The sequence below is a fragment of the Hyaena hyaena genome, unplaced genomic scaffold, assembly GCF_003009895.1.
Source record: "Hyaena hyaena isolate Hyena2069 unplaced genomic scaffold, ASM300989v1 scaffold_287, whole genome shotgun sequence".
Lineage (NCBI taxonomy): Eukaryota > Metazoa > Chordata > Mammalia > Carnivora > Hyaenidae > Hyaena > Hyaena hyaena.
In genome coordinates, this window is record NW_024080919.1 from 394,658 (window position 1) to 408,322 (window position 13,665).

General features: G+C 41.3%; 1 protein-coding gene across 1 annotated transcript in view; it reads left to right on the plus strand.

Moving 5' to 3' along the window:
* CPA6 (carboxypeptidase A6) overlaps positions 1 to 13,665 on the plus strand; it is a 346,125-nt gene that overhangs the window by 274,465 nt on the left and 57,995 nt on the right. The window contains exons 5-6 of the mRNA XM_039246989.1: positions 879 to 980; positions 3,574 to 3,678. Of these exons, the coding sequence (XP_039102920.1) occupies positions 879 to 980; positions 3,574 to 3,678 (207 nt within the window). The remainder of the gene's footprint in view (positions 1 to 878; positions 981 to 3,573; positions 3,679 to 13,665) is intronic.

A 13,665-nucleotide genomic window follows, 5' to 3' on the forward strand; every position in this document is an offset into this window, starting at 1 on the left:
CCTCTCCCCCACTATTTTTCCCCTTCTTCTCCCCCATGGTCCTCCATTAAGTTCCTCCGAATCCTCCTATACATGCAAACATATGGTATCTTTCCTTCTCTGTCTGACTTATTTCGCTCAGCATAACACCCTCAAGTTCATCCATGTTGCTAAACATGGCCAGATTTCATTGTTTCTCATTGCCATATAGTATTCCATCGTATAGATGAACCACATCTTCTTGATCCATTCGTCAGTTGATGGACACTTAGGCTCTTTCCATGTTTTGGCCATTGTTGAGCATGCTGCTGTGAATATTGGGGTCCATGTGACCCTATGCATCAGCACTCCTGTATCCCTTGGGTAAATTCCTAGCAGTGCTATTCCTGGGTCCTAGGGGAGATCTATTGTTAATTTTTTGAGGAACCTCCACACTGCTTTCCAGAGGGGCTGCACCAGTTTACATTCCCACCAACAGTGGAGGGTGCCCGTGTCTCCACATCCTCGCCAGCATCTAGAATTGTCTGATTTGCTCATTTCAGCCACTCTGACCGGCATGAGGTGGTATCTCAGTGTGGTTTTGATGTGTATTTCCCTGATGAGGAGGGATGCTGAGCATCGTTTCATGTATCTGTTGGCCATCTGGATGTCCTCTTTGGAGAAGTGTCAGTTCATATCTTCTGCCCATTTCATGAAGCTACTATTCTTAAAGACAGAAAATAAAATATAATCTTAATATCTTGAAGAAAATTAAAAACACAAAATTGATTTTTGTTCAGCTTTATAGCCATGTATGCCCTTTGAGTTCTCAGACCTATTGTTGTCTTTTGTTACCTTTTGTTCTCTGAAGGCTCCATAATTGTGAAAGTCTGACGTGGTTTTTATTTATCTGCTTTTAGATTCAAAATTGGATGCATCATCTGAATAAAACCCATTCAGGCCTCATTCATGTGTTCTCTATTGGAAAATCATATGAGGGAAGGTCTCTTTTTGTTTTAAAGGTAAAAATAAATCATTAACAAAATAAGTATTTATTAAACATTCATCCTTTTCAAGTTTGACTTATGGAGAAAAGAAATGAAATGGTCTTTCACAGCGTCTCATATTTAAAGTCATCTTAATTTAAGAAAAAAAAAATTCCCTTAGATTTTTGGGCCATATTTAATTTTTACCATTGAGTATTCCAGACAGTGCTGTTTCTAACATATTGAGAGTTATTGATGCACTTAAACATAATGGCCTTTAAAATTATTTGCAAGCTGGTCCTACTTAAGGTGAACCAGTGCAAAACTACATAAATTTGTAAGAAGGTATGCATTCTTCCTCTGTTGACCCTGCATTCTCTTCTAGCTACTGACCCAGAGCTCTCCATCCCTTCTCAGCTAAACATCTAAAAATATTTCCGTATAGGGGAGGCTGGGTGGCCCAGTTGGTAAGCATCCGACTTTGGCTCATATCGTGGTCTCGCTGCTTGTGAGTTCATGCCCATATCTGGTTCTGTACTGACAGTGCAGAGTCTGCTTATAATTCTCTCTCTCTCTCTCTCTCTCTCTCTCTCTCTCTCTCTCCCTCCCTCCCTCCCTCCCCCCCCCCCCCCCCCCCCCCCCCCCCCCTCTCTGCTCCTCCGCTGCTCATGTGTACACTATCACTCTCTCAAAGCAAAGTTAAAAAAAGCTTTAAAAAGAATTTCCCTCTATCACTGTCTCTATNGGTAAGCATCCGACTTTGGCTCATATCGTGGTCTCGCTGCTTGTGAGTTCATGCCCATATCTGGTTCTGTACTGACAGTGCAGAGTCTGCTTATATCTCTCTCTCTCTCTCTCTCTCTCTCTCTCTCTCTCTCTCTCCCCCTCCCTCCCTCCCTCCCTCCCTCCCCCTCCGCCCCCCCACTTTCTCTGCTCCTCCGCTGCTCATGTGTACACTATCACTCTCTCAAAGCAAAGTTAAAAAAAGCTTTAAAAAGAATTTCCCTCTATCACTGTCTCTATTTCTTCCCTTCCCATCCAGACTCACTGGCCTTTGTCCCCACAGCTCCTCCAAAACTTGTCTTGATAAGACCAGTAATGACTCCTAGTTGGTTCTTTTCCTGTCTCTCTGACCATACCCTCAGGTCTCATTCACTCGTTCTTCTCCTCCTGCCCTTCCAGTGGGTTCTTTTCATCCCGGAACTCTATGCTCGGATGTGCTCTCCGTCTCCTAACCTCTCTAGATGAACACATCCATCCTGTGGTCTCAGTAATCATTCCAGACTTTCCTATTCCATGAAGTCCACTTTCTGGAGCTTTACATTCATATTCCGTTGCCTACTTGACCTTCTCATCTGAATATTCACAAAAGGACCTCATGCTCAGAATGCCATCACTGTGATTGTAGCCAAGAAATATGAGCATCACCCTACATTCCTCTCCCTTGTTTTCACCACTTCCTTTAAATCTACCACCAAGAACTGACATTTTTCTCTTCTAATATCTTTTGGATCTGCTCCAATTCCTTCTCTTGTCTTCCCTGCTGTTGCCCTAATTTATCTCTGGATCTCTTCTCCCTGAACTATAGTAGTAAGAGCCTCAGTACTAAACTTGCTTTCATGTCCCATCCTCTCCCCTCTCATACTCTCCTCCATCACTACTGTTAGTGTGCTTGTGCTCACTCCTCCGTGTCTCTTTCACATACATACACACTTCTGTGTCCACCTACCGTTTCTTCCTCATACTCCAAAAGCCCATTCTTCAAAGAGGATGTGCCCAGATTCTCTTCCAAGCTTGAGATGCCTTCTTCTAACTAGTCTGCTGAGCAAGCTCCAAGTCTTACTCAAGTACTCAAGTGTTTCTCCTCTGAAAAGCCTTCTCCTACTCCCCAGGAAAATTACACATAACTCCTCCCATGTTCCCTGAGCAACTTATGCATGTTCACATCATAATGATTGATTATTCCCATGTCTGCCCTTCCTACCAGCATATAGATTCCTTGTCTTCTTTGAATCTCCAGTGTCAAGTACAATGTCCCAAAAGGATTTCCTGAAGTGTTAGTTGAGTGAAGTAATAAACGAAAACTAGATTCCCTATGAATATAATGTTAATAGCTACCTATTCATTACTGAGTTAGAAACCACATTTAAGTAATATTGATTACTTAAAGATTATAAAGAAAAATCTGTCATTTGATTCTACAAATCAAATTGCTTTGCTTTTCCATTTTGTGTTGTAATAAAATTTGACTTTGTCCACGTATGAAACATAGTTATTACTTGAAGAAAAACTCCTTGGGATTTTGATGCTGATTCTCTTGGAATGCTTGGAGGAAGGAGTATTTAGCATTTTACGTAATAGTCACATTGTGAAGGAGAAGCAACCCTATTTAAGAATTGCCCTTTTTTGTGTTTTTTCCAGTTATTAGTTTTGTAATTCAGACAATAATGTCATTGTTTCTTCCTTAACAAGGCTGCACTTCTGAAAAGATAGGAAATCTCTTTACCTTTTTTGTGGGTTACCTAATGAATCAAGCTATAGTGAAGAACTATGCTGACACCTTATTAAATTGTGCTTGTCAGTGAATCTAAAAGCCTGACTTGGTTACTATGAACACTCTTGTTTTCAGCTGGGCAGAAGATCACGAACTTACAAAAGAGCTGTCTGGATAGACTGTGGTATTCATGCAAGAGAATGGATTGGTCCTGCCTTTTGTCAGTGGTTTGTAAAAGAAGTAAGTTAAACCCTTCATACAATGTCCATTTCAGCTAATCGATGCTTCCCACGTGTTTTTATTCCGTTCAAGTAGCAAAACCAGCTACTTGAAGCCAGCAATACCTGATTGAATGATAACACTTTGATTTTGCTGGGTCACTTTCATGTTTCTGAAGACCTTTTATAACCCTGGCTCAGTTTATCCTCACCTCTGCCCTTGGAGGTTGGGGTTATCAACCCTCATTAAAGAGAAAGAATCAGTTTCAGAGCATTTATGAATTTGAGGACAAATTAGAAACCAGCCAGGTAGTTGGTATGTGGCAAAAAGCTAAACATTCAATTTATGGTACTCTAGATGGGTTTCTCATACACCGTCCAACTTGAAAAATTCTATATCACATATCACAATGATCTCACATACACTTTAACAATAAAGGGATGAGCAAGCAATTGCATTTTGCTCTCCTGCTATGGATCTGCAGTGTAATCCCAAAGACCTTTGGCGTCTGTGGATTTTGCATTCAGTTTTAGTACTTTTCAGTAACCCTAGTTACTGAAGTTACTGAAGATTCATAGCGGTTTCTTATTATCCAAAGGCTTCATTTAAATCCTAAGTCCTCTGAGGCTAGTGTATTCAGTAGGTCTCTAACTCATGCATGGGCCAACGTTATGGACCAACATCTTGATATGTTTTGATACTTTCTATCCATTATCAAGAATGCAATGACTTTCAAGGTTATTTCTTAAATTGTTAGTATTTTCTAAGATTCTAAAAAAGAAAATCAACCACTAGTCCTGGTAATAAAAGTGAAGAAGTCTAAGGATATGAAGGTTCTAAGCCAGAAAACAACCCTACAAATTTCTTTAGCCCTGTATGTACAAGGAACTATTAAGCATACAAAAGAACTTTAAATATTTTAGTTCTGTTTCACAGTATTTTGTGGGAAAATTATGTGCCCTCCTGAGGTTTGTGATTTTGAGAGCACTCCTAGTGTTGGGAAAATGCCCCTCACAAATGTCAAAGATGTACTAAGTTTGCAAAAACCTGCCTCTCTGCCTCCACCAAACCCACATAAGTTTCCTTAATTTTATAAATGATATAATGAAAAATTTTAAACTATTGCCACTCATTGTATTAAAGAATTCATATTTTATTAAAATAACATTTCATCCTGGTAGGACAAATGTAAAATCTAATAAGAAATTAACTCTATTATCTTGTGTTAAATACCCATTGTTAGCACATACGGCCTATTTTTTGCTGTCTTACATTTCAAAAGGGAAAGGAGGGAAAATGGTTACATATAGAACATCTGTTGTTTATAAACTGTGGTCCTGTGTACCATTGAAGAACCTAAGAATGTCTCTCCCAAACATTTTACCTAACCCCCACCTGTGCTTGCTTTACTCATGTGATTATTGTGTGTCTCTTCCTATACCACTGCCAAGGGCAGAGACTCTACTTTGTTCCTTGCTAAATCTTTGGAACCGAGAACACTAGCTGGCACTTAGTCTTCAAATATTTGTTAATGAGTGGGAATAATGAGAATCCGCTAGTTATGATGTGGAAAGATTTCTGGGAGATGACTTGTCAAATCATCTCATAGGATATAAATAGTAGCACCTGGATTTTTTCAGTGCACAATCTGTAGAACCATATATGGCAGGTCCATAACCCAAGCTAAGTTTCCAAAGCAGAGGAGGACACAGTTTAACCACAGCAGAAGGATGAGGCATATATAATGACGAACGATCAAGGGTAGTTGATTTTGGAGTAAGAACAAGAAGTATCAATTAAGTCTAGGCTCCATTTCACCAAAGATGAGTAAAGAAAAGCTTCATCTCTCTTCCACCAGATCGTCTGCGAGCACGTAGGCGAGTCTAGCCATTTCCACGCCTCTCTCTCTCTTGTTTATGGCTGTCCACCTGCTCCTCCACCTAGTTACTTAAGTCTCCCATCTGAGTCAGGGCAACGACCAGAAACTGGGAAAAGAAGCCTTAGGGTCACTTGTCCATCTGTCCTGTGGCAGCAGTGGGGCTGCTCAGGCGGAAGCAGTGACGTTCACAGCACAGGCTCGTAGGGGATGCTCCCATCCTGCTTTGAAGCCCCCCATTCCCACTAATGGTGGTATCGGGGACTAGAGGAAAGGGGACGTCAAAGGTTTAAATAACTTTAAACCTGCCAAGCATTAGAACATCATCTTTTATACACTCATTCAAGCGTCTTTTATACACTGGTCCAAGAAGGGGCTCCAGGTAGTGTCTCTTTCACAGGCCACCTCCCCTCCACCACAGAAGTCCCATGACCAAGTCCCAGGCTCGCAACTCATCCTGCTTCCATGCCTTCTCTAGGGTCCCAGGGAGCCTCTGGGCTTGCTCTTTGCCTTCTAGGAGGCTCTGGAATGCTGTGTCCGCCCTCTCTCGGCTGACTCTTGGCCACACTGCCAGTTGTCTTCCCTGCATCTGCAGGCTGTTGGCAGGTGAGGGTCAAGTCAGGTGATAGCCTCTCAGACACATGGTGAACAGAGGAGAGGTCCTCTTACACCTCCTACCCGAGTCTACTAGATTCTACCATCTCTTGATTTCTCTGGAATTTCAGTCCCTTGAGAGAAGGTCATATAAGAAGCCAAAACTTTGGGTTCATAGTTTTGTTTTCTCTCTTTCTTGAATGCTTTCCCCAAAGTGAACACCTTAAAACAACATTTATAACCTGACCGTTTCTGTGGGTCAGCCATCCTGGTGTGACTAGCCGCGTACCTGTGGCTCAGGGTCTCTCACAAGGCTGCAGTCAAGGAGTCAGCTGGACCTTCAGTCATCTCCGGGCTTGCGTGAGGCAGATCTGTTTTTGAGCTCACTCATATGGCTGCTAACAGGGCTATGAGTAAGAGACATTCAGTCCTTGCCACATGGGCCTCACCATAATACAGCTCACAACACACCACCTGGCTTCCCTCAGGATGGACGAGAGACTGAGAGAGAGCAGGCCCCAAATGGAAACAAGCCTCTTTGTAAACTAACCTCAGCAGGCACATCGTATCAGTTTTGCCCTATTCTGTCAATTAGAAGTGACTCAGCAGTTCCAGACACCTCCATCCATGGTGGGGAGGGGAGGGGGGGTTGATTACACAGAGTATGAATCCCAAAGATGGGAATCATTGGAGACCCCTTAGAGGCTGTCCATCGTACTTTGGTGGGATTTTCCCCATAGCTACCACTATAATATTTGCATCAGGCCCTTCTGGGATCCTTACAGAATATCAGATTGCATAAGTTACTTGCACACCAGTTAGTAGTTAGAAAACCCTGGATTGGAATGCCAGCTCTGCAGTTTACTAGCTTTGTGATTTCGTGGCAAGTTGTTTAACCTCTCTGAACCTCAGTAATAATGTGCGACACATAATGGGTTATTGGGAAAATTAAATTACATAATACATGTAAAAGACTTAATAGAGTGCTTGGCATATAATCACTTAATAAAATCTACTCTCAGTAGCAGTAGTATCAGCAATTTGGTGTTTTTATTTTATTTTTTTACATTTAACAAACATTTATTGAAAAATACTACCTCAGTCACACTGCTGTAGGGAACTTGACTAAGAACTATGTAGTATCAGTTAAATAAGAGGGAGGGTCTGAGCTACAAGGCACAATGGGTCTGGCTGGAGGGAAGCACAGGTGCTGGTGTGCGGTGGTTGTAGGCGGTGATGGCTGCTCGGAAGCTGAGTAGACCTGCAGGTGACCCCAGGCCCCAGAGCCCTCCCAGCACACCTCTGCTTGTCCCTGGCGATGCAGGGGAGCCCCCACCCTTGAAGGCAGCGGGAGGCTAGAGGCAGAAGAGCATGACTGGAGGCACTTGTCGCTGTGGGACAGGCTGGACCCTGGGCCTAACTGGGCCAGCCTCTGCCTGAGGCAATGGATTCTGTCCTTAGCTTGTAGAGCTCACTCTACTGTCAGAGCCACCCTCTGGCTCTTGCAATCCCTCTCCTCACACAGAAAGACCTCATAAAAGGAGGTGGCTCTCTGAAGTTCTCTGCCCGGGTCCTCAGCCATCTTCCTGTAGAGGTGCATTCAGGCTCCAATGCCTCTCGGGAGGTTGCTTCTCCATTTCCACGAGGTGTGTTTTCTCCTCTGCCGACTTTCTCTCCAGTTGCAGGATGCGCTCTTCCCACATCTCAGGCTGTGTTTTGAGCTTCAGCTGGAACTTCTGAATCTCACTTTCCAGGTGGGCATTTTCAATGCGAAAAGACACTTAATCAGCTTGGAGGCTGGTTATTTGTCCTCTGAGCCCCGCAATCCTCTGGTTTTCCTCCATCAGTTCTCTGGACAACTCTTTCTCCACATGGCACGAGTCCAAGAGCACAGTGGCATGGCCATGGTCAGTGACTCCCTTCTGATGGACTCCTGACAGATGAATGGAGCCATCATCAGTTTCCACTCTCCTCCTCCCCTCTCCTTCTGAGCCCCAACCTTCTCTGTGATATCTAAGGAACTCCAACACATGCAGCATCTTCAGCATGGTCTGGCCTAGGGTCTTGAACTGGCTCCCATCCTCACTGGCATCCTGGCGTGGGAGGCTCCTGCCTTACTTCCTCTCTGCCTTTTCCTGTGCTCTCTGCGTGCAGCTGCCAGTTTCCTGGATCAGGAGGGCCAGCCTTCCCTGCAGATCAAGGCTATCATTTGAGCCTTCTGTTATTTTCCTCCCACAGGGTATCCTCCTGCAGTGCTTCCAAGATGGGGTTTTCATCAGTCAGTTAGGAAAGGCTCACAGGTTGGTTTCTCTGAATTCCCTTCAGCAGGTGCACAGCTGAGATTTTCATTCAGGGCAGCCAGAGCAAGGGTTTGTAGCGGGAGACGACTGGCCTCCCACACCGGTGACGTGAGAGCTCCATGGCTTGTGCCTCTGGTCCCGTCCCCTCCGCACTTTCCCAGATGCTTCCTCCTGGGCACATTCTCTCTTAAGAAGCCCCTCTTCTCTTCTTAAACTGTGTCCACTATTTACTATGAATGCCACCACTGCAGTGCACCTGAGGGTCACCCAGGGAAACCCAGAGACTCCTGGCACATGTGGCCTACTTTCACATACCACCAGCAGGGCAGCCCACAGCTGCTCCAGGACCGGCTGGGGGGACATTTCGGAGTTCACCAGCTGCCTCCAAAGGGCCTTGTGACTACAAGCTGGGAGGAAATATATGCAAACCACACATCTGATAAAGGACTCAGATTTGAAGTATAAAAATTCAAAGCTTGACACAAAGAAAGCAAGCGATTTAGTCAGAAAATGGGCAAAGGCCTAAGGAGACATTTTACCAAAGAGTATACAGACGGAGAAACACATAAAAAGTTGCCATTAAGGCAACGCAAATTAAAGCTACAAAAAGCTATCCCTACACACCTGTCAGAATGACTAAAATAAAATTAGAGACAGAGAGAGAGACCCTACCACCAGATGCTTGGGAGAATATGGAATAACTTGATCAGTCCTACATTGCCGGTGGTAATGTAAAGTGATAGCGCTAACTCTTTAAAAGTTAATGGTTTATTGTTTTTAAGGTTTTATTTAAATTCCAGTTAATATACAGTGTAATGTTTTTAGGTGTACAGTAGAGTGAGTCAGCCCTTCCACACAACTTCTTTTAAAACTCGACTTGCAACTACCATATGACCCAGTAATTGCACCCTTGGCATTTATCCTAGAGAAATTAAAACAAATGTTTGCTGAAAAACCTACATGTAAATGTTTATAGCATCTGTATTTATCATAGCCTTTAAAACCTGAGAACAATCCAGATAGCCTTCCATGCCCAAATGAGTAAACAAACTAGTACATTCATACCATGGAACACTACTGAGCAATAAAAAGGAACAAACTATGGAAACACAAAGCAACCTAAATGAGTCTCCAGAGAGTTATGCTGAATGAATAACCAACCCCAAATAGATACATACTGTGTGGTTTCATTTATATAATATTCATGAAGTGATAAAATTACTGCACTGGAGAACAGATTAGTGGTTGCTGGGATCAAGAAGAGGTGCAGATGGGAAGAAAGTGAATGTGGCCGTACAAGGGCATCATGGGCGTGCCTGCGGTGATGGAAAATTCTGTGTCTTGACTAATGTTAGTATTCTGATTATAATATTATACTGTAGCTCCTGAAGATGTTACCATTTGGAGGAAGTAGGAAAGGGTACATAGGATTTCTTTGTATTCTTATAATTATATCTCAAAATGAAAAATTTATTATGAAAATCGTACCCAGGTCTCCTATTCCTGGATTCCATGCTCTCTGGAGCCAGGTGCTGTGTCTTGCCTAGAGAATCAGAGGCAGTTTTATTGTTGCTTTTTCTTCCCTGCTGTATAATCCTCACCTGACCCTGACTCTCTCTGCTGTGGACACCAGAAGTATCAAGATGAGGCTCTGGTTCCACATGGCCTTTTTGTCAGCCAGATGGAATTTCCCGTGCTGTGCCCTGAGAGCCCATTCCTCTTCTGCTCCCCACTCCAGCCTAACAGATGGGTCCATGAACATCTCGGACACACAAAGCTCAGAGAACAGTGATACAAAAGCAAACCACCTGGCATAAATGATGAGATAGGCTTCATTATTTTGTTATTCTGAAAATTGTTCAAATTGTAATCATTATCAACCTATAAAGATAGTTCATTATCTCAACTGCTGGTTAGCAGACATTTTTAAAAGGCAAAATACATGATATGATTGTGGGTTTTTATCTTCTACATTGAAAATTATGTTGAAAAAGAGCCATCACTTCTGATTTTAATACTTGAACCTCTCTCTTTTTTCTAGTATTCATATCACAAATTTTTATGTCTCAAGGAAACAAAGAGAGGTATGCTTAGATTGCAAAATCTTTCTTTTGTTAAATGCTTGCTTATACCAGCTTAGCAGAACCATCACTAATGTTCTATTCATGGTACTGTGGGGTTTTGTAGGCGGAGGGAAAAGAGGAAGCAGACTTGGTGGAGCTACTATTGAATTGTGTTCTACACATGCCCCTTCACCAAGAAACCAAAAAAGAGCTTTAAGAAATACTATGGGGGCAGGGGGAAGAGAGACACACCAGGAAACAGACTTTTATTTCATTTTATTTTTAATTAGTATAATTAGAGAGATAATGAGCAGGAGAGGGGCAGAGAGAGAGCGAGACAGAGGATACGAAACGGGCACTGTGCTGACAGCAGAGAGCCTGACACGGGACTCAGACTCACCAACTGTGAGATCATGACCTTAGCCAAAGTCAGACGTTCAACCGACTGAGCCACCCAGGCACCACAGGAAACAGACTTTTAACTGTAGAGAGCAAGAGGGTCACAGGAGGGCAGTGGGCACGGGATGAGTTAAATGGGTGATGGGTGAAGGAAACCACTGGTAGTGATGAGCACTGGGTGTTTTATGTAAGTGATGAATCACTTAATGGTGCACCTGAAAATAATAATACACTATATACTAACTAAAATTTAAATACAAACTTAAATCCTGCCTGTTGGTAAGAAAGTATTCTTAAATTTGTCATGGGCTAAGAGGAATGCTACATACATTAAATTCATCAAAGAAAGTCACCTAGAATAGATCTATAAGGAGAAGGAAACAAATAAGCAGACCTTAGAGGTTTTATGTTCTATGTAGATAATTCAAATAGCCAAAAATAGGAATGGAGACTTGCAGAGAAGGGGGAGTTATATTCTAAGAACCAGGTGATGATTCTGGGCAGGGTAAGTAGAAATATTTGGAGACTATGGTGGGTTATGTGTATAGGACAAAGCGTCTTGGTGGTTGTGGGAGAAGTCCTTCAATTGGGAAGGCTTTCTGGACGGGACTCTTTGTCTGAGGATCAAAAAGCTTTCTGAGGAATACTCCTTTGGCTAACCACCCCTTTCAGTCTTGTTATGTCTCGCTGGTAACTAAAGATAAAAATGTAAAACAATCAAATATAGGTATGAAACTCAAAGTTTTGGTTCAAAACAATGTATCACTAAAAATAAACCTTTTAGAGAAGAGAACTTAAATTGTATGTATAAAAGAGCCTGAAGCCAGGGAATAAATAAGTAACTAAGAGGGTTATTAAGACTGGATCAAATATGAGTACAGATGAGTAAGCATTTGTTCATAATTGCATAATAATAAAAGTTTATCTTATAAAAATAATCTGTATTTTCAAGTTGTCTGACTTTGCTCACTGCCTGCAGTGGTAATTACAATGTTTTGTTTTCTACCAGCCTGTTAGCACCTTTAACTCCCCAGATTATACATCCTCCCCAGTCTGCTCTTTAACCCTTTGCATCCTCCAACCCAGCTCTCTCACCCTTTTATTCAATTTATAATATCTTCTGGCAGGGTATATATTAATGTTTAATTTGATTAAATTTAAATCGATTGCATCCATTTTACTCCACTGTCCAGTATTTGAGGATGTTCTGGACGTCGTTTCTACAGACAGTCCTTGCTTTTCTTCCGAGTAGCGCAGGACTGTGAAAGTGACCATGCAAGCTGAAGCAATAAAAACCTATCTTAAAAAATCAATGAGGAAAATTATGTTTGTCCTATGACCTCTATTTTTGTCAAAAGTTAAAAAAAAACTCTCTTTGTTATAAATACATAGGGAAATGATTAAAAACATAGTAAAACTAGTATTTATTGCACTGTGACTTAAAATTGAAAATATTGTCTTGTTTCTTTGTCAAAAAAGTTATGGGTAGTTTGGATAGTGCTTGCCTTCTCATTATATAACTTACATGAAGTCAGCACCTTTTTTATGCTGTGCCAAACTGGCATACTCTTTTTTTAATTTGAATCAGCATCCATTTTTTTTCCCTTTGCAATTTCAAATCATAAAATATCTACAAGAGTTCATTTAATGTGAAATATTGACAGCATTTTTTCTTCTGGATCTTCTTCCCTTTTTTCATCACAAGCACTTTTCTCATTTATGTCCCCAAGTTTGGCTTCATTTAGTCCCTGTAGCTTAATGACATGGTGACCATGTCAGCATTCCTGCGGTCAGCCATTTCTTCTATAGCTCCATTTACATTTGATTCAAATTTCACCTCTACATTATCACTTTTTATTCTTCTGCTACACTTTCATCTCTTAACCTATTCCCACTCACCATCATCCATTTTTGCAAAATGCCGCATAGGTGGGAAACACAACCTTACACTTTGCTGTCAGTGTGTAAATTGAAAAACAGACGCACAGTGACCAATCCACCCACTCACTAACTTTAAAAGAAGTGGCATAATTGGTCACAGACCTTGATGCCCATCTGTTATTTACATAGTGATTTTTAAATGAAAGATCTAACATGGTGACTATAATTTGAATTGTGGTTTTTGGAGAACTGATGTTACTTAAACTGTGATAACGGAAATTTGTGTAAACTGGAGACCTACAAACTGAAAACAACAATACTTTCTTTTAGTAGGTAAAACATTATGGTATAGTAGATTTTCATAATGCCACAAAATTGGTCCTAGCCTCTACTCTGTTGTTCCTGAGTAAATAAATATAACCAACCATTGTTACTAGGCAATCTCATATAAAAGCTCTAGAAATAAGGCTGGTATTAAATGGAAAAAGTAGAGTTGACATGCACCTGATATTATAGTCTTCCTGGTGACGCCGAGCACTTCAAATATTTATATTTTGCTTAGAAAATATAGATTTTTCATTCATTACTTGCTCTGTTATATTAATCCCTGGGCAGTTCTGATTATAAATTAAGCATAAAAGTATTTAGAATTTAAAGGATTAGCGTATGCTTTTCCAGTTCTCCATCCTTCATTCACAGAATCTTTTTGCTCATATTGCTTTCAAACTATTATTTAGTTACCATTTTGCATTAAATGAGCTTCTTACAGTGTGACATCAAATATCTTTATAGCTAAAGCCTCCTTTTTAAAATATCCTTGAAAATTCTCCTCTAATTTTCATAGTATCAAATTTTAAATACTTTCTTAGTGTTAAAATACACATGTTTTGGTACT